Below are 25106 nucleotides of genomic sequence, written 5' to 3'. Positions count from 1 at the left end.
CAAGAACAAGAGAACAAAGGGCTGAAAAAACTATTTGAAGAATAACTAAAAAGTTCCCAAATTTGCCAAGTGGCATACACCACAAAATGTGAAAAGCTGAGCAAGCACCAAACAGGACAAGCCCTCCAAATTTTATGGCAGGTTACATCATAATCAAACTTCTGAACTCTATATACAAGGAAAAAACACTTTCAAAGCACTTGAGATAAAGGATACATTACAGATAGGGAAATAATGAGTCAAATGGCAGCAGATTTCTCAACTGAAACAGATCAGATTTCCCATCTGGAAGACAGAAGGAAATTACTTATTTGCCTTTCAAGTACTAAAAGAACAGAACTGCTGACCCTGAATCCTATATCCCACAAAAATATCCTTTGGGAATGAAGGAGACATAAAGACATTTTTAGATGAAGGAGAACAAAAACATTTGTTACCAGAAAATCTGCAACAAAAGACAGGCTATAGATTTTCATGGGGCAAAAAATTTAAAAAGAAACTGTTAATGGAAGAAACTTGAGATTTCAAGAAGGAAGAAAGAACAATGTAATGAATAAAAGTAGAAGTAAACAGACTGTGCTTCTTCTGAGTTTTGTAAAAATTGTTTGACAGTTGAAGCAAAAAGAACATCATCCAATATGGTGTTCAGTATATGAAAAGGAAATACTTAAGACAATTATATTAAAAGAATGGGGAATGTAAAGGTACCCAATGGAAGTACGGTTTCTACGTGTCAAAGTGCTAAAGTGTTGATACCGTAGGCTGTGATAAGTTATGTATGTACAATACAATACCTAGAGTAACCACTAAAATACAAGAGATATACTCAAAAACATCACAGATATATCAAGTGGAATTCCTAACATTAAAGTAACCCACAAGAAGGCAAAACAAACAACAAAAAGTACCCCCTCAAAACCAAACAAAAACAGAGCAACAAAAACATCATAAAATGGTAGCTGTAAGCCCTAAAAATATCAATAATTATTTTAAACTTAAATGGCCTAAATATACCAATTTTAAAACAGAAATCAGTAAGATGGATATAAGAAAATGAGCCAAGTATATGCTATTCACAATATTCACATATTACGTTACTTCAAATGTAACAATATAGATAAGGTTGAAAATAAAATTATGGAAAAATATAAACCATGCAAACATTAACCAAAAAACTCAATAGTGGCTATATTAATATCAGATAAAGTATACTTCAAAGCAAAAAATTTTAGAGGAGCAAAAAGAAAGCATAATGATAAAAGGGTTATTACACCAAGATGACACAGCAATCCTAAATGTGTATGCACCAAACAACAGAGCTTTGAAATACATGAAGTGAACACTGAAAGAACTTAAAGGAGGAAGAGACAATTCTAGAATTAAACTGCAGGACTTCAACACCCCTTTCTCAGCTGTTGATAAAAATACGAGGCAGGAAATCAGCAGATATAGAAAATCTGAAAAACACCATCAATGAACAGTATCTGGTACATACATATACAAACTCCACTCAATGACAGTAGGATACACACTCTTTTCAAGCAGCCTTACTGAACGTTCATCAAATATCCTGGGTCATAAAACAAACCTCAAAAAATTTAAATAGCCAAATCAAACGTAAAAGAAATCAGAAGAAAGCACAAAATACTCCAAACACTGGGAAAGTAAACAACATCCTTCTAAATAATCCATGGGTTAGACAGTCTCGAATAAAGAAATATTTAGAACTGAATGAAATGTAATTAGAACATAAGACAAGAAGCTAAAACAGTACTGTGAGGGAAATTTATAGAACTTAATGCTTACATTAGTAAAGTGAAAAAAAAACCCTCAAATCAATAACCTAAGCACCCACCTCAAGAAACTGCAAAGGAAACTACTATCAAAGCAAGTAGAAGAAAGGATATAATAAAGACCAGAAAAAAATAATAATTCAGTGAAATTAGGAAAAGATAGAGGAAAAAATGGTATAAAGTGCTGGTTCCTTGAAACAAAAAAATTGATAAATGTCTAAGAAGATTGACAAAGATAAAAGAGAGTTAACACATTTCCAATAACAGGAATAAAACGGGCTATAGGTACAGATTCTGCTGCCATCAAAAGGATAATAAAGGAATACTTTAAACAAATAAGAAAATTTAGATGAAATGTGACAATTCCTAGAAAAAGATAAACTATAAAAACTTATCCAATATGAAATAGATACTCTGAATAGTTCTATACATATTAAATAAAATAAATACATAATCAAAAAGCATCCAAAAGAAAAATCTCCAGGACTAAATGGTTCACTGGAGAATGCTACCAAACATTAAAAGAACAAATAAAACCAATTCTATACAACACACTGTCTTGTGAATAATACAACACCTGTTAACACATGTTAGGAGGCCAGAATCACCTAGACACCAAGACCAAACAATGACAATTGAAAAAAATAGAGAGAGAGAAAGAAAACTACATATCACTGTCACTCATGAAATTAGAGGAAAACTTCCTCAACAAAATACTAGCATATTTAATACTGTAATATAATATATAAAAATAATTACACTCCATGACCAAGTGGGGCTTATTCCAAGGATACAAGGCTGGTTCGACATTCAAATCTCAAATGAATGTAATACATCATATCAACAGGCTACAGAAGAAAAAACACAGTATTCTATCAATTGATTACAAAAAAAGCATTTGACAAAGTTCAACACTCATTCACAACAACAGAAAAACACAGTAAATTAGGAACATGGGAAACTTTCTAAACTTGATAAAGAAAACTCTATGAAGAAAACCTTACAACTAACACCATAGTTAATGATGAAAATCGGAATGTTTTTCCCCTAATATCAGGACCCAGGCAAGAACATGTTTTCTCACTACTAGTATTTAACATCATATTGGAAATCTTAGCTAGTGCAGTAGGACAAGAAAAGGAAATAACAGGTATACAGATGGGAAGAAGTAAAACTGTCTCTAATTGCAGATGATACTTCTATGTAGAAAATCCCAAGCATTCTATCAAAAGAAACAGCAAGGTTGCAGGATAACAAAATAACATGAAAAATATACATATTTCTGTATACTACCAAAGACTGTGTGGAAATTCAAAGTTTAAAAATCAATGCCATTTATAATTACTCAAAAAACAAAAACACCTGTATATAAATCTTAAAAACATTGTACACGACCTATTACTGAAACTTATAAAATAGTAATGAAGTAAATCAAGCCATATCAAATAAATGTACAGACATAATGTTTTCATGAATTGGAAGACTCAAAACAGCAAAGATGCCAACTCTCAACAAATAAATCTGCCAATTTAACTTAATTTCTATCAAAATTCAATACAGCTTTTTTTTCTGGTAAAAACAGACAAGCTCATCCAAAATTTTACATGGAAATTCAAAGTAACAAGGAATGTTAATCAGTTTTAAATAAGAAGACTGAAGACAGAGGACTCACTTTACCCGATTAAAAGATTTACCACATAACTAGAGCAATTAGTAAACCAATAATAGTACAGGACCAAGAAAAAGTCTGAGTATTAGGTCTTTAAAACCACATGAAAAGGTTTGTTTTTAAAGAATCAAAGCCTAAATAGTCTAAAATGGTTCAACAGAACGTGCCCATTCATATGTGTATTCTTATCTCCTTAAATATAAAGGCATTTGATGGCTCAAACCAAAAAATTAAGGTCCTTAAGAATAGAGACAATGTTTTAGAACAAAGGACATGTTCAATGAAAGTTTTCAGACCTAACTCTCTTTAAACTGGATAGCAATGAATGTATATACAAGACACATAGAGTCTAGGTTCTTACCATGGAAACAAAACTATCCTCCTGCCAATTAACTAAGGAATCAATGACAAAGTGCCATAGCTTGGCAAGGAAGTCTGAAAGAAACATTTTTAGTTCATTTTCTATTTTAAGTCTCTCCCTTCTTTTTTAAAAAAATTCCTGAGATAACACTGAAGTGTAAACTAAGAAGAAAGATGTAGCTGAAGGTTTTCCTAAGTGCATAATAACCACTGGGTCTCTCTCTTTGATGAATTCTCAGATGTAGAGTAAGGCTCTAGGTTGGGTCAATTTCCAATATGACTCTTTAGATGACAACTGATATCCTGCAATAGGTATTTTCACAGGGAAGAAAATTGTGGGGTTTCTCTTTGGTATGAATGATCAGATTCTGAGTAAGATGTTTCCTCTGGCAAAAGATTTTCCTCAGTGGTTACATGCAAAAAGTCTTTCCCCAATAGGAGTTCTTGAAGATTGACTGAGGATTGCCCACTTGTGAAGGTTCTTCCCACATCTGTCACACTGACAGGGTTTCTCCCAGTATGAACCCTCTGATGCTGAGTGAGGGATGAGCTGCGACTGAAGGCCTTTCCACACTCACTGCACTCATAGGGCTTCTCTCCAGTGTGGATGATGGAGTGTCGAATGAGGTTTGTGCTCCAGCAGAAGGTTTTCCCACACTCGAGGCATTCATAGGGCTTCTCTCCACTGTGAATCCGCTGGTGCCTGGTGAGGCCTGACCTGCGGTTAAAGGCCTTCCCACACTCCATGCACTCGTAGGGCTTCTCTCCAGTGTGGATGCTGAAGTGCCGAATGAGGTCTGCCCGATTGCTAAAGGCTTTCCCACATTCTTTGCACTCAAAAGGTTTCTCTCCAGTGTGGGCCCGTTTATGCAAGATAAAAGTGGAGCAGTGGGTGAAGGCCTTTCCACATTCAGTGCACACATAGGGCTTCTCCCCAGTGTGAATCCGCTGGTGCCTCTTGAGGTATGACCTGTGGTTGAAGGCCTTCCCACACTCGAGGCACTCAAAGGGCTTCTCCCCAGTGTGGATGACATAGTGGTGAATGAGGGCTGCACTCTCACAGAAGGCTTTCCCACATTCACTGCATTCGTAGGGCTTCTCCCCAGTGTGAATCTGCTGGTGCCACATGAGGTATGACCTGTGTTTAAAGACCTTGCCACATTCAAAGCACTCATACGGATTCTCACCACTGTGGATAATGTAGTGTCGAATGAAACCTGGCCTATCTCGGAAGGCTTTTCCACATTCTTTGCACACAAAGGGTTTTTCTCCAGTGTGGCTCCTGTTATGCAAAACAAAAGTGGAGCGGTGGGTGAAGGCCTTTCCACATTCATTGCATTTATAGGGCTTTTCTCCACTGTGAATCCGCTGGTGTTGTGTAAGGTGTGACTTGCGGTTGAAGGCCTTGCCACACTCCATGCACTTATAGGGCTTCTCCCCGGTGTGGACCATGTGGTGTTGAAGGAGATAAGTGCTCTTACTAAAGGTTTTCCCACACTCTGTGCATTCATAGGGCTTCACTCCAGAGTGAATCCTCTCATGTCGAGCAAGGAGGCGTTTCTTATTAAAAATTTTCCCACATTCGTTGCATTTAAAAATACTTTCCTCTTCCTGAATCATGAGATCATTACCAGATCCACATGAGTCATGGTCATGGACAGCACCTCCTGGAGGGACTGGCTCCTCTACAATCTTTGAACACACACCACCAGGTGTCCCTAAGCTGCCATATTCAGAGCTTGGTTTCCCAGGGAGCTTGCCCTTCTGGGGTTCTATCTCTGGTCTCAAGTGTCCTTCTTGCATTTCCAGTGACCCTTCCTGATCACTGATTTGGCCCAACTGGGAGTCCTCTGAAACTCTTTGTATTAGTTGTTGCTGGAATGAGACTCCCTCAGACAGGGCTGGCTCACAAGTGGTAGGTTCTGTGGTCTTGGGCTTTCCTTTGTCACCTGAAAGAAATTCAATACACAAAAAGATCTGTTAATAATGCCAACATGGAAGAAAGAAAATCAGTTTTTCAGTGAAAAAAATGAAGATGGAAATAGTGTCTCTGTGTCTGCCACGTATCCCAACCTCTGAATCCCAGGATAACAATTTCTTTCTTTCCTGATCCTTGGACTGTTGGCACCTTGAAAGGGAGACCCAGAGAACTAGCTGGGTGAGAGGACAGGGGGCTGGAAAAAGACATGGTCAATTCCAGACTGGATAGTTATGCAAATAAGTAACTCATCTGGGCTCACAGAGAGTTCATGGTGAAGAGATGACTCAGTGCAAAGCCTGAAAGCCCAACTATGTGATCAGAAGGTTGGGGTTTTAAGCCATAAGATAACAACTAGACCTCCAGAAACAGAAGGAGGGCAGGAGACTGAGTCATACAGGCACTGATTTAATCAGTTGTGCTTATGTAATGAGACTTGGTGAAATTCTTAGGTTGGCAATATTTCATGCATATATTGCCATACATCAATGCCAGGAAGCTAACGAGTCTGAGGACATAGTAGCTTATGTTTGGAACCTCTCCAAAATCTGTTCCTAAAAAACATCTGATGCAAACCTATTGGACAAAGACTTTACAACAACCATCTTAAAAAGCTCAAGGAGCTAAAGGAAGATACAGAGAAAGTCAAGAAAACTAGGTAAAAACAAAATGGAACCATCAATACAAAAAAAGAAAACCTAAAAAGAAATGAAAAAGAGGGAATTCCCTGGTGGTCCAGTGGTTAGGAGTCCATGCTCTCACTGTAGGGGGCCCAGGTTTGATCCCTGGTCAGGAAACTAAGATCCCGCAAGCCATGTGGTGCGGCAAACAAAAAAAGAGAAAAGAAATGAAAAAGAAATTCAGGAGCAACAAGTTCAGTAACAAATGAAAAACTCACTAGAGGGATTCAAAGAAAAATTTGAGCAGGAAGAAGAAATAATCTGCAAACTTGAAGACAGGACAATGGAAAATATTGAGTCTGAGAAACAGAAAAAAAGAAAAGATTGAAAAATAGTGAGTAGAGCCTAAGGGACCTGTGATACACCCAATGAATCAACATACTCATTAGGGAAGTCCCAGAAAGAGGAGAGAGAAAGGGTCAGAGAGAATATTTGAAGAAATAGTGGAAAACTTCCCAAATTTGATGAAACATCCAAGAAGCTCAATGAATTCCAAGAAAAATAAAGAGACTCACACTGAGAAAATTACAATCAAACTTTTGAAAGCCAAAGATAGAGAGAGTATAGCAAGCATGAAGCAACTTGTTACATACAAGGGGCACTCAGTAAGATTATCAGATTTCTCATCAGAAACTTGGGAGGCCAGAAAGCAGTGGTTCAATATATTCAAGTGTAAAACGAACAAAAAGTGTCAAGTAAGAATCCTGTATCTGGCAAAGCTGTCCTTCAAGAGGGGGGAAGAGGGACTTCCCTGGTGGTCGAGTGGTTAAGACTCCATGCTTCCAGGGCAGGGGGTGCAGGTTTGTCAGGGAATTAAAATCTCACATGCAGCTCAGCACTGCCAAAAAAAAAAAAAAAAAAAAGTGAGGAAGAAATTAAGACATTCCTATATATGAAGGCTAAAGGAGTTTGTTACCACTAGATCTGCTCTGTAAGAAATTCTTAAGGGAAAATTCTTCCAGGGTGAAATGTAAGGACACTAGACAGTAATTCAAAGCTATACCAAGAAATAGAGATCCTGATAAAGGTAAATACATGGGCAATTATAAAAGCTAGTATTACTTTGTAACTCCACTTTTAAAAAAAAATATATATATGTATATATATATATTTATTTATTTATTTATTTATTTATGGCTGTGTTGGGTCTTTGTTGCTGCACATGGGCTTTCTCTAGTGGCGAGGGGGGCTACTCTTTGTTGCGGTGCATGGGCTTCTCATTTTAGTGGCTCCTCTTGTTGTGGAGCACAGGCTCTAGGCACGCAGGCTTCAGTAGTTGTGGCACACGGGCTCAGTAGCTGTGGCATACGGGCTTAATGGCTCCACGGCATGTGGGATCCTCCCGGATCAGGGCTCGAACCCTTGTCCCCTGCATTGGCAGGCGGATTCTTAACCACTGTGCCACCAGGGAAGTCCCGTGTAACTCCACTTTTTGTTTTTACATGATTTAGAAGACTTTTTAAAATTGTTAATCTAAAGGCTACTATTATTGTAACTTTAGTTTATAACCCCATGTGTAGCTTCCTACATAATTTAAGAGACTAATGCATTCAAAAGAATTAGTGGTTTAAGTTTCTAGGCATACAATATATAAAGATGTAACTTTGTGACACGAACAATTGAAAGGGGAGATGACAGAGCTGTAAAGGATTTTTGTTTGTTACTGAAGTTAAGCTGGTATAAAATCAAATTAGTGTTAAAACTTTAATATGTTAGATGTCATTCCCATGGTAACCACAAATAGCTATAGAATATATGCAAAAAGGAATATGTTTCACTACAAAATATCAACTAAACACAAGACTATAACACAGAAAATGAGAAAGAAAAAAGCTATAATGCATATAGAAATCAAATATCAAAATGACAGAAGTCTCTCCATATCAGCAATTACTTTAAATGTAAATGGATTAAACTCTTCAATTAAAAGACAGAGATTATCAGAATTGATAAAAACACATGATCCAGAGACTTCCTTGGTGATCCAGTGGTTAAGAATCTGCCTTCCAATGTAGGCGACAGGGGTTTGATCCTTGGTCTAAGGAACTAAGATCCCACATGCCTTGGGGCAACTAAGCCCTGGCACCGCAACTACTGAGCCTGCACGCCAGAACTAGAGAGCCCACATGCTGCAACTACACAGCCCACGCACTCTACTACAGAGCCCGTGTGCTACAACTACTGAGCCCGCGAGCTCTGGAACCCACGTACCACAACTAGAGAGAAGCCCACACATTGCAACAAAGAGCCCACGTGCTGCAGCAAAAGATCCCATGTGCCACAACTAAGACCCCATGTAGCCAAAAATAAATAAATATTAATTTCTTACAAAAACCCACATGATCCAACTATATGCTTTCCAAAAGAGACTCACTTTAGATCCAAAGACACAAACAGATTGAAAGTCAGAGGATGGAAAAAGATATTCCATGCAAATACTAACCAAAAGAGAGCAGAGGTTTCTATATTAAAATCAGACAAGATAGGCTTTAAATCAAAAAAGATTACAAGTGACAATGAAGGACATTATATAAATAAAAGGTATAATACAGCAAGAAGATATTACAATTGTAAACATTTACATAATGACAGAAGATCAAAATACATGAAGCAAAGAATGACAGAATGGAAGGGAGAAAGAGCACTACAACAACAGATGGAAACTTCAACGTCCCATTCTCAATAATGGAGAGAACAACCAGACAAAAGATAAGTAAAGAAATAGAGAACTTAAATAACATAATAAACCAACTAGATCTAACAGATACATACAGAACATTTTACCCAACAACAATAGCATACACATTCTTCTCAAGTGTACATGGGACATTTTCCAGGGCAGACCATAGGTTAGGCCACAAATTAAGTAAGTCTCAACAGATTTAAAAAGATATCATACAGGGCTTCCCTGGTGGTGCAGTGGTTGAGAGTCCACCTGCCGATGCAGGGGACACGGGTTCGTGTCCCGGTCCGGGACGATCCCACATTCCGCAGAGTGGCTGGGCCCGTGGGCCATGACCACTGGGCCTGTGCGTCTGGAGCCTGTGCTCTGCAGTGGGAGAGGCCACAACAGTGAGAGGCCCATGTACCACAAAAAAAAAAAAAAAAAAAAAGATATCATACAAAGTATGATTTGTGTCTAATGAAAACAAAAACTTAACATACCAAAACTTACAGGATGCAGAGAAAGCAGTGTTAAGAGGGAGAGTTGTAGCTATAGATGCTTCTAGTAAAAAAAAAAGACCTCAAATCAACAACCTAACAACATAATTAAGTAGGAAAAGAAAAGCAAACTAAACCCATACGTAGCAGCAGGGAATATAAAAGATTAAAGATAAATAATACAGGGGACTTCCCTGGCAGTCCAGTGGTTAAGACTCTGCGCCCTCAATGCAGGGGGCACGGGTTTGATCCCTGGTCGGGGAACTAAGATCCTGCATTCTGTGGCCAGTTAAATAAACAAACAAATATTTTTAAAAAGGTAAATAGTGCAGAGAATAAAAAAATAGAGAAAAATCAGTGAAACAAAAAGTTAGTTATTTGAAAAGATCAACAAAATTGACAAACCTTTAGCTAGATGAACCAAGAAAAAAAAATTCAAAATACTAAAATCCGAGATGAAAGTGGGGATATTACTTTTGATTCTATAGAAATCAAAACAGAGTATAAGAGAACACTGTGAAGAACTATACACCAACAAATTGGAAAACCTAGATGAAATGAACATATTCCTAGAAACACAAAACCTGTGAAGACTAAATCATGGAGAAATAGAAAATCTGAATAGACCTATAACTAAAAAGGGATTGAATTAATAATCAAATTCTCCCAACAAAGAAAAATCTTGGACTTGATGGCTTCACTGGTGAGTTCTAACCAAACATTTTTTAAGAAGAACTAAGACCAATCCTCAAACTCTTCCAGAAAACTAAAGTGGACAAAACACTTTTAAACTCATTCTGAGACAAGCATTACCCTAATAGCAAAGCCAAGTACACTACAAGAAAACTACAGAGAAATATCCTTTATGAACACTGATGCAAAAATCTTGAACAAAATATTAGCAAAACGAATTCAGCAACATATCGAAAGGAATATACACCATGACCAAATGCAGTTTATTCCTGTAACATAAGGACAGTTCAACATATGAAAATTGATCAGCGTTAACACATCACATTAACAGAATGAAGGAAAAAGTCCACATGATAATCTCAAATGATGCAGTAAAAGTCTTTGACAAAATTCATGATAAAAAAAAATCAATGATGAAAGTCTGAAAGCTTTTCCTCTAAGATCTGAAACAAGTTAAGGACATCCATTTTCACCACTTCTATTCAACATAATACTGGAAGTTCTAGACAGAGTAATTGGCAAGAAAGAGAAATCAAAAGCATCCAAACTGGAAAGGAAGAGGTAAAATTATCTTTGCTTGCAGATGGTAGTTTATTACATGTAAAAACCACAAAAACGTCACAAAATAACTGCTGAATAAATGAGTTCAGCAAAGTAGCAGGATACAAAGTCAACACACAAAAATCAGTTGCATTTATATACATAAATAATGAACAATCTGAAAATGAAATTACAAAACAGTTCTATTTACAATAGCATGAGAAAGAATACTTAGGAATTAATCAACGAAGTGAAACACTTGCACAATGAAAACTACAAAACATTGCTAAAAGAGTTAAAGATGATGTAAATAAACAGAAACACACAGCATGTTCCCAATTTGGAAACCTAATATTGTTAAGATATCAATACTACCCAAAGTGATCTACAGATTCAATGCAATCCCTATCAAGATCCCAGCAACATTTTTTTTTTAATCTTTTGGCTGCGCCGCATTGCATGGGGGATCTTAGTTCCCCGATGACCGGGGATCAAACCTGCGCCCCCTGCATTGGAAGCCCAGAGACTTAACCACTGGACTGCCAGGGAAGTCCTCCAGCAAAATTTTTTGCAGAAATAAAAAAAAAAATCCCCCCTAAAATCTATAGTGCATCTGAAGAGACCCTGAATAGCCAAAACACTCTTGAAAAAGAAGAACGAAGTTGAAGGACAGAAAATTCCCGATTTCAAAACTTACTACAAAACTACAAAGATCAAATACAGTGTGCGACTGGCATAAAATCAGACAAATAGACCAAGGGAATAGAATCGACAGCCCAGAAATAAACCCTCACATATATCATGAAATGATTTTTGACAAGGGTGCCAAAACCATTAAACGGGGGAAAAGACAGTGTTTACAACAAATGGTGCCGGGAAAACTGGATACCTACATGCAAAAGAATGAAATTGGACCCTTATCTAACATCATATACAAAAATTAACTCAAAATGGAGAGAAGGGACTTCCCTGGTGGCGCAGTGGTTGGGAGTCCGCCTGCCAGTGCAGGGGACACGGGTTCGAGCCCTGGTCCGGGAGGATCCAACATGCCGCAGAGCGGCTGGGCCCATGAGCCACAACTGCTGAGCCTGCGCTCTAGAGCCCATGAGACACAACTACTGAGCCGGCATGCCTAGAGCCCGTGCTCCGCAACGAGGAGTAGCCCCCGCTCACCGCAACTAGAGAAAAGCCCATGAACAGCAACAAAGACCCAACGCAGCCAAAAATAAAATACATAAATTTATAAAAAAAAAAATGAAGAGAAGAAAACATAGGGCAAATGTGGCATGGCACTGGATTTGGCAAAAGTTTCTCAGATATGACACCAAAGGCACAGGCAACACAAGAAAAAATAGAAAAATTGTAGTTCATGAAAATTAGGACAATTTGTGATCAAGACACTACCAACAGAGTAAAAAGATAATCCAAAGAATGTGACAAAATATTTGCAAATCATATATCTGAAAAGGGATTAATAACCAGAATATACAGAGAACTCAAACTTAACAAAACAAATAAACAAAAAAACAGCCTGATACAAAAATGGGCAAAGGACTTGAATAGACATTTCTTCAAAGATATACAAATGGCTAACAAGCACAAGAAAAGATGTTCAACATCACTAATCATTAGGGAAATGAAAATCAAAACTATAATGAGATACCAGCTCACAACCATTAGGACAGCTATTATCAGAAAAAACAGAATAACAAATGTTGAAGATGTGGAGAAACTGAAACTCTTGTGCACTGTTGGTAGGAATGCAAATTGGCACAGACTGTGGAAAACAGTATGGCAGTTCCTCAAAAAATTAAAAATGGAAATATTGATACTACATGATTCAGTAATTCCATTTCTTGTTATATGAATTCTTTCAATTCAAAAGAATTGAAATCAGGGTCTCAAAGACATTTGTACATCCATGTTCACAGCAGCATCATTCACAATAGCTAAAACATAGAAGCAACCCAAGTTTCCACCAAGGGATGAATGGATAAGTAAAATGTGAGACTGAGACACACACACACACACAAGAATATTACTGAGCCTTAAAAGGGAATGACATTTTAACACATGCTACAACATGGATAAACCTTGAGGACGTTATGTTGAGTGAAATAAGCCAGTCACACACACAAAATAGTGTGTGACTCCATTTACATGAGGTACATAGAACAGTCAAAAATCATGGACACAGAAAGATTGTGGTTGCCAGGGGCAGGGAATGGTAGGGACATAGGGGGATTACTGTATAATGGGCACAGAGTTTCAAATGATGAAGAGTTATGGAGAAGGCTGGTGGTGATAGCTGCACGACATTATGACTCTATTTAATACCACTCAATGTATACTTAAAAATGGCTAAGACGATAAATTTTACACTATCTATCTGCGTTTTACCATACCCACAAAAAAAGATGACATGAGTAATGCACAAAGAATCCCTACAAATCAGAAAGAAAATGCAGGGCTTCCCTGGTGGCACAGTCTGCCTGCCAACGCAGGGGACACGGGTTCGAGCCCTGGTCTGGGAAGATCCCACATGCCACGTAGCCACTAAGCCTGTGTGCCACAACTACTGAGCCTGTACTCTAGAGGCCAAAAGCCATAACTACTGAGCCTGCGTGCCTCAACTACTGAAGCCCGCACACCTAGAACTTGTGCTCCACAACAAGAGAAGCCACCGCAATCAGAAGGCCACACACCACAACAAAGAGTAGCCCCCGCTCGCCGCAACTAGAGAAAGCCTGCACGCAGCAACAAAGACCCAACGCAACCAAAAATAAATAAATAAATAAATTTGTTAAAACACAAGAAAATGCAAACAATAGAATAAAATAGACGTTTATCACGAAATGACATTTCAAAGAAGAAAACTTAATTCATAGATTGACTCACAATCATACGATAAGGTGCTAAAGTTCCTTATGAATGAAGGAAAAGCAAATCAAAACCATGTGGGATACAATTCTGTATTCACTTGATTGTCAAAAATTGAGGAGGCTTATAATACCAGGTATTGGTCAAGGTATGGGTTGAAGAAGCCTCCATTCTTTCCTGGTGGAAGTGTAATTGGTTTAGCCCCTTTAGAACACAACAGGAATTATCTTGTAAACTTGAGAATTTGCACAGCCTATAATCCAACAATTTCACTCTAAGAAACATTAAAAGACAGCCTAAACATGAGCAAGATGACCAATATATACAAATGTTCTTGGCAGCACTGTGAGAGTGAAAAAATGTGAACAATTAAATGCTACAGACAATGGATGAATACAGTGTGAGACAGGAATATTTTTAATTTATTTTCTTCACTGTAAGGAACTTCAGCATATTTTTACTTTGAGCAGAGAAAAGGATAAAGTTATAAAACAAGCAGAATATAAGTGATGAAGGCACTTTCATGAAAAGCTATTTTCCAGATTCTGATGTCGGAACTGGCCATGCCCAGGGGCAACACCTCTTCAACTAGGTGAAAAGAGAAGCTACAGATAAGGGAGTCCAAATGAGTGTGGAAGGGCTGAAGATCAAGCAATATGAGGCAGACTTTACTTTCAACATGAAAACTTGCTGACACATTAGTGGTCACATGCTGAGGCATCTGTGGCTACACCTGCGGTAGCTCATGCAGGACAGAGAGCTGACGAGAGGCATAAAGCAGATGTAGAGACCAGTTAGGGGAACTACTAGCATCCCACAAGGAAAAGATGATGAGAGCTTGGACTCAGAATGTGGGGACAGATCTGATGGGAGGTGGTAGAAGTGACAGATTCAGGAGATGTACATGATGTAAAATGGACGGGATGTGGGAGGTAGCCGGATATAGGGGCCGATAGAGATGGAGGGGTGAGGATATAGTCTCTGGGGCTGTATCCAGTCTCCAACCTGCCTAGACGGCAGGACCGTGCGCTCTAACTTGGGAGAGGAAGGAGTGAGCATCGTGACGGGTTCCTTGCCAGGCATGTTGACTGGGTGCCTCTGAGATATTCAGGTGGAGAAGGGCAGAGAGCAGAGGGCAGAGGCTCGGAACTGCCTCTCTGAGGGGCTGTTGACGGGCTGCACACAGGAACTGCCCCTGAGGGGCTGTCGACGGGCTGCACACAGACACTCGCAGGCTGGTGGGGCCGCCCGAGGGACTAGGAGGGAAAGAGCACGACTCTGCAGGGGCCCCATCACCACACACGGCGGCCCCAGTGCCCTCAGCAGCCCAGATGTGGGGCACAGCAGGACAAGTGTCACCGTCAGGTTTTACCAAACAGGAGGAGTAGGGAGACATGCAACAAGGGAAGGCTTCTTGAGTGTCTGGACAGGGTGGGAAAGGGGAGGCAGACGAGAGCTGGAGAGCAGCTGGGAGAGGAAGGAAGGCCCTTTTCCTCAGAGGTCAGAGGGAAACGTGAGATGCATTACTCATTCCGATACAGGGACATGAATGACACCAACGGCTTACTTCCCACGAGCCACTGACTGCGGCGCAGACGCTGTGCTAAGCGGTTTTATGCTTTAACGCGTTATGTGACCACGTCCCCAACAACCCGGAGACGGAGCAACTATCAGGAACAGACTGAGCACAGCAGACCACACTCGCCAAACCATCGGCTCCTCCACTTGGACACATGGCTCAGCCCCATCTCCCAGCCCCATCCCCCGAGTGTGGCCAAGCGCCTAGTGCCTATCAGTGGAAGCGGGGGGCTGGTGATTGTGCGAGTCTTCCTTGCCCTCTCACTCTCCTCTGCCTGCTGCAGGAGCTCAGGACAACCTTCATGCCACATGCTGACGGCAGAGTGGACCCGGGTTCCTGAACAGCTGTGTGATGCACAGTCACACGGACCGGGTGTGCCTCAGAAAAAGTGCTTCCAGGGACATCCCTGGTGGTCCAGTGGTTAAGACTCTGAGCTTCCACTGCAGGGGTCACGGGTTCGACCCCTGGTCTGGGAACTAAGATCCTGCATGCTGCGAGGCATGGCAAAAGAAAGAAATACAAAAAAAGAACAAGTGCTTCCACATGCTGAGCACCAAGATGCTGGAGTCTGTCTGACATGGCAGCTAAGATTTAACTTAGTCAAACTTATATATACAAAGACACAACGAGATCCCGAAGTTCACTAGGGCCACAGAGCTGGTGATCGGTCGGCACCCAGGCTTGAAGCCCAGGCAGCTGGAGCCCAAGACACATCTCAGCTCATGCACCTCTATCCTCCAGGAGGACAGAGGGACCTGGGGTCAAAGGGCTCCGTGGCCTCCAGACCACCACAGAGGCCCGAACAAGACGCTTCCCCAAGGAACCAGGGCCAGCGACCTTCCCCTGCAGGGTCTCCCAGCTGCCCAAACCTTGGCTCCTACCTGGACAGGTGCTTCGGGAGAGGTCTTTCTTCACTGTCCACAACTCCTGCCCCTGCTCCAGTTGGTAGATCAGCTCAGATCTCGGAACAGGACACCCTGTTCATGAAGAAAGGAAGAAGACACTAGGATTTCTGTGAAAACAAAGAAAACCCCTCGATCTAGTGTGGGACTTCAGGATGTGGACAAGACCTCAGAATGAAGCTGCTCCCATGCATATACAAAATGCTGTACTGTGAACTGGAAACCAAAGACATGCCACACTGCCATGGAGTTTTTATTCCTAAGTCAAAAACTAACATATAGTGTATAATCGTAGTAAAAGGACTGTGTTCAAGCAACTTAAATGCATTACATCATTTCAAAATTGAAATAAATTTATGGAGTAATTTAAACAACTAACATATTTAAAATATTGACTCTTGGGAATTCCCTGGCGGTCCAGTGATTAGGACTCTGTGCTTCCACTGCAGGGGGCAATGGGTTCAATTCCTGCTGGGGAACTAAGATCCCACAAGCCACATCGTGCAGCCAAAAAAAAAAGAAAATTGACCCTTTTCATTCAAAACAAGTTATGTGTCTTCATTGATCCAGTTCTTCTTTTAGAACCCAAGCAAAGTTTTGTATTGTTCTTCCTATAGGCCACAGAGGATTCTATCCTAGGGTTTCCTCACAGCATTCCCAGCAAGTACATATTGTGATCAGCACCATTTTTAAAAAATTATAGTTCATTTACAACGTCAGATTAGTTTCAGGTGTACAGCAAAGTGATTCAGTGTATTTATATACACACACACACACACATATATATTCTTTTTCAGATTCTTTTCCATTATAGGTTATTATAACATATTGAATATATATAGTTCCTTGTGCTATACGGTAGAACCTTGTTGTTTATCTATTTTATATATGGTAGTGTGTATCTGTTGATCCCAAACTCCTAATTTATCCCTCACACCCCACCCCCCAACTTTGCTTGCCATAAGTTTGTGTTCTATGTCTGTGAGTAGCCCTATTTTATAGATAAAAACCATACAGAAACCAATGCTCAGGCAGATAATGTGATTTGCCAAAGAGGCCAGAATTGGTGAATGGCTGAGCCAATATGGAGCCCAGGTCTAGCCATCTCTGCTCTGTGTGCTGTTTTACCACAAGGCTACACAACACTGTTCCAGAAGGTGCTGGATCCAGGCATGGGGATGATGAGACTCCTGAGGAGTAACAACGGTAGTGATGGCAGCGAGCTTCTCAACTGCTAACCTGCACGTAACCTGGTCACACGAGGCACTGTTCTGACCCCTTCCCATAAGTTAGCCATGTACCCTTGCTACGGCCCTGGCAAGTAGATACCATCTTACCCCATTTTACCAACAAGCACCCCAAGGCACAGACAGCTTCAGTAATTTGCTCAGGACCACAAGGTTTTAAGGAGCAGAGTGGGGACTGAACATAAGAGTCTGGCTCTGGAGCCTGGGCTCCCCAGCACTACACTAAGGAGGAAACAGCAAACACCCCTGAGTGGGGCCGGCATCCTGAGACCGAGTGCAGGGCAGCTGTGAGGCAGGGATGTGAGCACGAAGATTCACCCGTTGGGAACAGGGGCCGGGGTGGTGGGGCAGACTCAGTGACCCTAGATTTCAGCGTTTCATGAACTACTAGAAAATAATAAAATTGAGAATCCTACACAGTGGTGTATGGTCACATTGGACATTTATAGAAACATCAAATAACATCTACTTTCATCAGTATTTCATAAAAGGATTGTTGCTTAAAATAAACCCACAGAGGACAGCTTCATCAATGAAAGTGTATGTTCTTTACTGGGTAAGTTCAGCTGTATGAGACTCAGTGCAGTAGCTGAGTTTTCCTGGCTTTGCTAAGGACCAGGAGAGCATGAGAATCAAATGGGTGCCTGGAACAGGCCTGATATGCAGTCAGTCCTCCAATGACCAGAGTGAGCTGTGACTAGCATTAACATTAATATTTTTCTTAAAAGTGACCCACTTTTTATTTTTCTTACATTCGTTCAAAAAGGGAATCCTCATTGTAAAAACAAAACAAAACAAAACAAAAGGGAATCCTGGGCTTCCCTGGTGGCGCAGTGGTTGAGAGTCCGCCTGCCGATGCAGGGGTCACGGGTTCCTGCCCCGGCCCGGGAAGATCCCACATGCCGCGGAGCGGCTGGGCCCGTGAGCCATGGCCGCTGAGCCTGCGCGTCCGGAGCCTGTGCTCCGCAGCGGGAGAGGCCACAACAATGAGAGGCCCGCGTACCGCAAAAACAACAACAACAAAAAGGGAATCCTGTTTAGCTCTGATAAATGGGAAACAGAAACCCAGAGTCACTTGAGTCGATGGCAGGTCAACCTGAAAAGGCAGCAATAAAATCCAAAGGATGGGGCTTCCCTGGTGGCACAGTGGTTGAGAGTCCGCCTGCCGACGCAGGGGACACGGGTTCGTGCCCCGGTCCGGGAAGATCCCACATGCCACGGAGCGGCTGGGCCCGTGAGCCATGGCCTCTGAGCCTGCACGTCTGGAGCCTGTGCTCCGCAACGGGAGAGGCCACAACAGTGAGAGGCCCGCATACCAAAAAAAACAAAACAACAAAAAAAACAACAACAACAACAAAAAACTCCAAAGGGTGAGGTTAAGTGCCAGCGAGCTCATGCTGCTGCTCAGGGACGGGGCTCCCTCTGTTGAAAATGGGAAATTAGCAATAGTGGGGGTGGGGGGAGGTGTTCAGTACTGAACCCGGATTTTCACTACATAATCAGAAGGACACAGAATAAAGGAATGGCTTCCTCGGGGTGTCTCTCAGTGTCCCTGGTGAAGTGTCCGTGAGCCTTCAGAAACAGGGTTTCTCAGCCTCTGTTCAACTGACATTTAGATCCAGGCAATTCTTTGTTGAGGAGAAGGGGAGGGAGTACGTATGTCCTGTGCAGCATAAGGATGTGTAGAAGCGTTCCAGGTCTCCACTCAATAGATGCCTGTAGCATCTACATCCCAGTTGGGACAACCCAAATGTCTCCAGACATTGCCATGTGTCCTCTGGGGGACAACATCATCCTTGCATGAGAACCACTGGCTTACAAGGATATAAATAGGGTGACGGGAAAAAGCGACTGTGACAGGGGAGGGGCCTCCAAGAGATTTCGTGATTAGGAAACAGCTGGTGAGGAGGTGGTGACTGTGCTGAGAAGGGGTAGCCATGTGAAAAGCCCAAGCACACCCACACCTACCAGGCATAGAGAACAGCAACTGCAGAGGCCTGAGGCAAGTACGTTAAGTATGTGCACAGGAAATAGCAAGACACCAGCGTGATCAGAGCAGACTGAGCTCGGGGAAAGCATGGGGAGGAGAGTGAAGGGTGAGCAGGGCCAGATAGTGGACCTTCTTATTTTTAAAATTTTGTTATAAAATATCTAAATATGTCAAACGTTTCCTAATTTTGTGTAACCTCTTCTCATTAACACAGAATACAATCCCAATTCTCTAAAAACAGGCATGTCTTATCCTAAGCCCTGGATTTACAGCTCTCCTTTCCCTCAAACTGAGAGGTCTAAAGTGATTATCCTCAGGCTGCTGTTTCTCCACCTTGGCTCTCTTGCCCTTGTGGGCTGGATCAACCTTTGTTGAATGGGGCTGTCTTGTCCATCCTCAGGTACTAAGCAGCATCTCTGCACTCTAACCTGCTAGATGCCGGGACCACCCACACCCCAGCTGTGACAGTCAAATGTGGCTGCAGACTTCCAAATGTCACCTGGGGATAAAACTGCCAAGTACTGAGAAGCACTACTCTCTCAGCTTCTCTCTCTTGGACTACCAGAGGATCTTGGTCAGGACTCAGGGAACAAGAGACAATCATGAAGGCACAGGAGAACAGAAAAGCCCCATAACCGAGATCCTGTGGTTTAGAACAATACCTGTTGGCACTGAAGGCAAACACCTCCCGAGGCCCCACCTGCCTCACCCTCTTCCTGGAGACCATCCCATCACTCACAGCCCTGTGGACTGGGTTGCAGGGGATACGTGAGCCAACCAGTCCCACCCAGTCAGCTGCCTGTCTGGAATGTGAAACAAGAACCTCAGACAGAGGCCAGTCTGTGCTGGGCACTGGGGTAGAGGCTCAGGGAAGTATGGGCTCAGGTGGCCACTCCTGCACTGCCTCCATCCCTGGAGCCCAGCAGCAGAGAAAGAAAAAAAGAGAAACAATATAAGTATGCAAAGAAGTAGAAACAAGGTATCTTGGGGCCCCAGAGAGCAGGGACTGGGGTGGCCACTCCTGTCACAAACTTGCTGAGGCACAAAAGTCATTTTGAAAAGACAGAGACGTGAACAAAGCCAGAGGGAAAATCAGGACAGGAGATCCAGAAGTCAGGGCATAATCCTGGTGGTTCCCAGTTCCTACATCAGTCCATCATATGGCCCAACAAGAAATTCTGCCTTTGGGTTCTGCAGAACACCCCTGTTTCCTTCCATCATTTTCTAGGAGCCAAAAAGGAACTTTATTCAAAGAGACACAGGGATAGCAGGCAGGAAGAGATGAATCTCAAAAATGACTGAAGTTGTGAGGAAGAGGGAGGAAGGGCTCCTGAGGCCGTCTTGACCAGCCAAGACGGAGCCAGAGTTTGGAATAAAAGAGGTGGCAGGTCCTCTGCACGGCAAAGTGGCAAGGCCTTACCCAGAGACACCAGAAGCCCACAGTTTTCCAGCATCACCTCCTGGTACAGGGTCCTCTGATCCAGGTCCAGCTGCCCCCACTCCTCCTGGGTAAAAGTCACGGCCACATCATCGAACGTCACAGACACCTGGAATGTCAAACAGAGATAGTAGCATCAGCCTTGGGATGGTTGGATGGGATCAGAGCCAGTCTCTGCATCGCTGGTAAAGGTGCAGCAAGATCAAGGCCCTAATCACTGGGTACTTCCTCTGCACTGGGCTGAAGGGGAGGTGGACAATGCTTTGGACATAATACGATACAGCTATACTTTGGAGATATTGGGGGTTTGGTTCCAGACCACTCCAATACAGCCAGTCACATGATTTTTTTGGTTTCCAGGAGCATATAAAAGTTATATTTACACTATACTGCAGTCTATTAAGTGTATGATAGCATTATGTCTAAAAAAATAATGTAGACACCTTAATTAAAAATTACTTTAGGGACTTCCCTGGTGGCGGCGTGGTTAAGAATCCACCTGCCAAAGCAGGGGACACAGGTTTGATCCCTGGTCTGGGAAGATCCCACATGCCGCGGAGCAACTAAGCCCATGTGCCACAACTACTGAGTCTGCCCTCTAGAGCCTGAGAGCCACAACTACTGAAGCCCACACGCCTAGAGCCCATGCTCCACAACAAGAGAAGCCACCGCAGTGAGGAGCCCGCGCACTGCAACAAAGAGTAGCCCCCGCTTGCCACAACTAGAGAAAGCCTGTGCGCAGCAATGAAGACCCAACGGAGCCAAAAAATTTAAAAAAGTACTTTATTGCCACCTACTGTATAGCACAGGGAACTCTACTCAATGCTCTGTGGAGACCTAAATGAGAAGGGAATCCAAAAAAGAGGGGATATATGTATACGTATAGCTGAATCACTTCGCTGTACAGTATAAACTAACACAATACTGTAAAGCAACTATACTCCAATAAAAATAAAATTTTAAAAAAGGAATAAACTGAAAAGCAAGAAGGAAAAAAAATTTTTTTTAAGTACTTTATTGGTAAAAAATGCTACCCATCATCTTGAGCCTTCAGTGAGCTGTAATCTTTTTGTGGGTGGAGGGTCTGAACTACTGTGAGAACTACCAAAATGTGACACAGAGACACGAGGTAAGTGAATGCTGAAACGCTTGCTGGATGCAGGGTTGCCACAAAACTTCAATCCGTAAAAACACAGTATCTATGAAGTACAATACAGCGAGTTATGCCTATAGTGTAAGAGAGAGGAGCCTACTATGCAGGAGCCATTGGAAAATGACACAAGTCAATGGAAATGACATTGGAACTGTGAGATGCAGACAGAAGGAACTCTAGGATGTCAGAGGACTGAGTAAGTGATGATAATATCAATAACGTTAACAACAGCAGTACCTGAGCTTCACTGGTCCTACTACCTGCTTGTCCCCATGCTGAGTGCTTTATGTTGTCTAAAAGCAACTAAGTCCCTAGCCATCGTTTTCACCAGTATCTCCTGATTAAACACACTCCATACAGAGTTTTCCTTGTTAATGTTACTTCCACCACCATATTCTATACATTCTCCTCAATGTGAAATGTCCAGCAGATACCGGACCACATCCCTATGTGACCAGAACCACTAAGTAAATATAAAAAATCCAGCCACTCCACTCTCAGATGAACAGCCCCACCAATGCAGATCTATCATTTAAATGCTCCAAGACATCGCCTCATGGTTTTTCACCTGCACTTTCAGTGCTCACATATCTCTGTGTTCTAGCTTCATCCTAACAGCTTTCTTGAGTTAATATTTCAATTAAAGACCTAGAAATTCCTAATAAATTGGTTCATACCTAGGAACCCTGCAATATTACTCATTTCTGGTACTGGATAAATTCATATTACTGGGCACATTTTGGGCAGGTAGGTAAGGATAGAAAAATTAACTAGGGCTTCAACATTGACTACCAGATGATATACGTTTAATTAATTAAAACTCTCCGGCAGGTGATCCTACAGCATCCTCTATGATTGTTTAAGGGCGCACATATGGATGGCTTTCTCTGGTTGGTTTTAAGTTGGAAGTGGGGACAAGGATTAGGGAAAGGGTCAATTATTAATCAAGTCCTGGCCATTTGGGGCCGATGTTACATAAGTCACTGTTTCTCTTCCTGGACTGTCTCTAGAGATAGGAATCTGGCTTCTGGCAAGTCTGACTTAGGCCGGGCTAGACTCCTGGGTTGTTGATTGTAGATAAGGGACTGGATTACGGGGCAGGTTGTTTGTCAAAGTTCTATTTTTACACGCGGTCTATTTTCCATTTGCATATTCAGTCTCGCATGTTCTAAGACTGGAAATAAAGTCAGTGACGAGCCAGCTCCACTGGTCGTACACAAACACAACTGCAAAGAGAAATCTAGCGCCTCTCTTGACTTCCACCCTGCTCAGGAGCCCTCTCCGAACCAGAAGAGAAGCAGCAAGGCCAGAAACATGGTCCACTCACCCGCGTCGGGTCCATCCACGCCGACGCCATCATGGGACCCTGAGGAGAGAGCGGGGCCCGTAGAGGCGGCGACAGAGGCGGGTACCGCGGGCTCAGCCGACCACCACCCGTTCCCTGCCCTGGGCTGGGTGGCCGATCGAGCGGAGGCTCACCGCTCGCTCAAATGCGCGGAGGGGAGCCCTAGCCTCCTTTCTGCTCATTTGCGAAGAGCCGCACTAGAAGCGGCCACAGAACTGCTATCCCCCCCCCCACAGCTGGCGTGGACGGAACAGTCGCGCGCTAATGACATCTACAGCCAATGGGGTCGGAAGTCCCGCCCCTGCGCAGGAAATGCCCCCGCCCTGGGCCGTCATTGGTTCAGCGCCTGCTAGAGACGCGCGGTGCACCGCCTTCTGGGTAATGTAGTTTTTTCTTAACAAACAACCGGCCTCGGAGCGCGTTCCAGAGCCGTTATTCCTCCATGTAAACGACTTAGGAGGCCCAGGGGTACTTCCCTGGCAGTCCAGTAATTAGGACTCCGCGCTTCCACTGCCCGTGACCTGGGTTCGATCCCTGGTGGGGGGATTAAGATCCCACAAGCTGCAAGGCACGGCAAAAAGAAAAAAAGAAAAAAGACTTAAGAGACCCAGAGCCCTGAAACAGACCCGCCTCTTCACAGGGGACACAACTTTGGGGAACCAAGGAGCACTGAAGGTGCAGGTGAAAAAACTATGAGCCAATGTCTTGGAGCATTTTTTTTTTTTTTTTTTTTGGTTGCATACAGTGAAAGCGCGGAGTTTCAACCACTGGCCCGCCAGGGAATTCCCTTGGAGCATTTAAATGATGGATCTGCAATGGTAGGGCTGTTCATCTTAGAGTGGAGTGGCTGAATAGCTTGTATTTACTTAGTGGTTCTGGTCATATAGGAATGTGGTCCTGCATCTGCTGGACATTTCACATTGAGGAGAATGTATAGGATATGGTGGTGGAAGTAACATTAACAGGGTAAACTCTAAATGGAGTGTTTTTAGTCAGGAGACACAGTGGTGAAAAAGATGCCCAAAATGATCAGAAAACATGTTTGAGCTCCTCGCTGAGTAGTCTGGATGTTTACTCTGGTGCAGTCAAGCTTATTGTAAATGAAGGGAGCAGCTGCCACAAAAAACTGCAACAGGAGGATGTAGGGGAATGTTGGAAGAAAACTCCCAAAATTGCTGCAAGCAGAGCACATGATTTCAGAAGAGGTTGAAGATACATTTATTATCAGGGATGATTTATCCTGACGCAATAATATGACAACACCGCGTAAGTGCTAGTGAATTCATTTGAGAATTGGATGGCATTGATGTGCAGTGAAACATTTTATCTTGAAGATGGCACCATGTTGGATGTCAGTATAAAGAGAATGGACCTCTGGATTGATTAGTGTCCTGTTTTACAAATGACATACTCCTGAAAATATGGGGAAAGTTGAGTTGAGTCTAGGAGCCATTGGGATAGGTGGTAGGTTATGTATGCACCACCAGGGTGGTTATTTGCATAAAGTAGTAATTTGTTTTCAAGAAGAGTCGTTAAGTCACAAAACCTGCGGCCCAGGAAGGGCATCATTTTGGGCTGCTCTCATGGGAAACAGTTTCTACAGAAATAAAGATTCTAGGGACTTCCCTGGTAAGACTCTGTGCTGCCACTGCAGGGGGCGTGGGTTCAATCCCTGGTCGGGGAACTAAGATCCCGCA

At 42.4% G+C, this 25106-nt stretch overlaps 1 protein-coding gene across 1 annotated transcript; it reads right to left on the bottom strand.

Moving 5' to 3' along the window:
• Positions 1-3384: 3384 nt before the first annotated feature.
• Positions 3385-23623, bottom strand: LOC114884079 (zinc finger protein 805-like). Its single transcript, XM_029202650.1, is given in 5 exon segments — positions 3385-4335; positions 4338-5771; positions 16216-16311; positions 20894-21020; positions 23392-23623. Coding segments are annotated over 5 exon segments (1800 nt in total). The 5' UTR covers positions 23425-23623; the 3' UTR covers positions 3385-4225.
• Between the last annotated feature and the right edge of the window lie 1483 nt (positions 23624-25106).

The sequence above is a fragment of the Monodon monoceros genome, unplaced genomic scaffold (genome assembly GCF_005190385.1).
Source record: "Monodon monoceros isolate NGI ecotype Baffin Bay Population unplaced genomic scaffold, NGI_Narwhal_1 Super_Scaffold_10, whole genome shotgun sequence".
Lineage (NCBI taxonomy): Eukaryota > Metazoa > Chordata > Mammalia > Artiodactyla > Monodontidae > Monodon > Monodon monoceros.
This window is presented reverse-complemented; position numbering and strand designations above follow the sequence as displayed.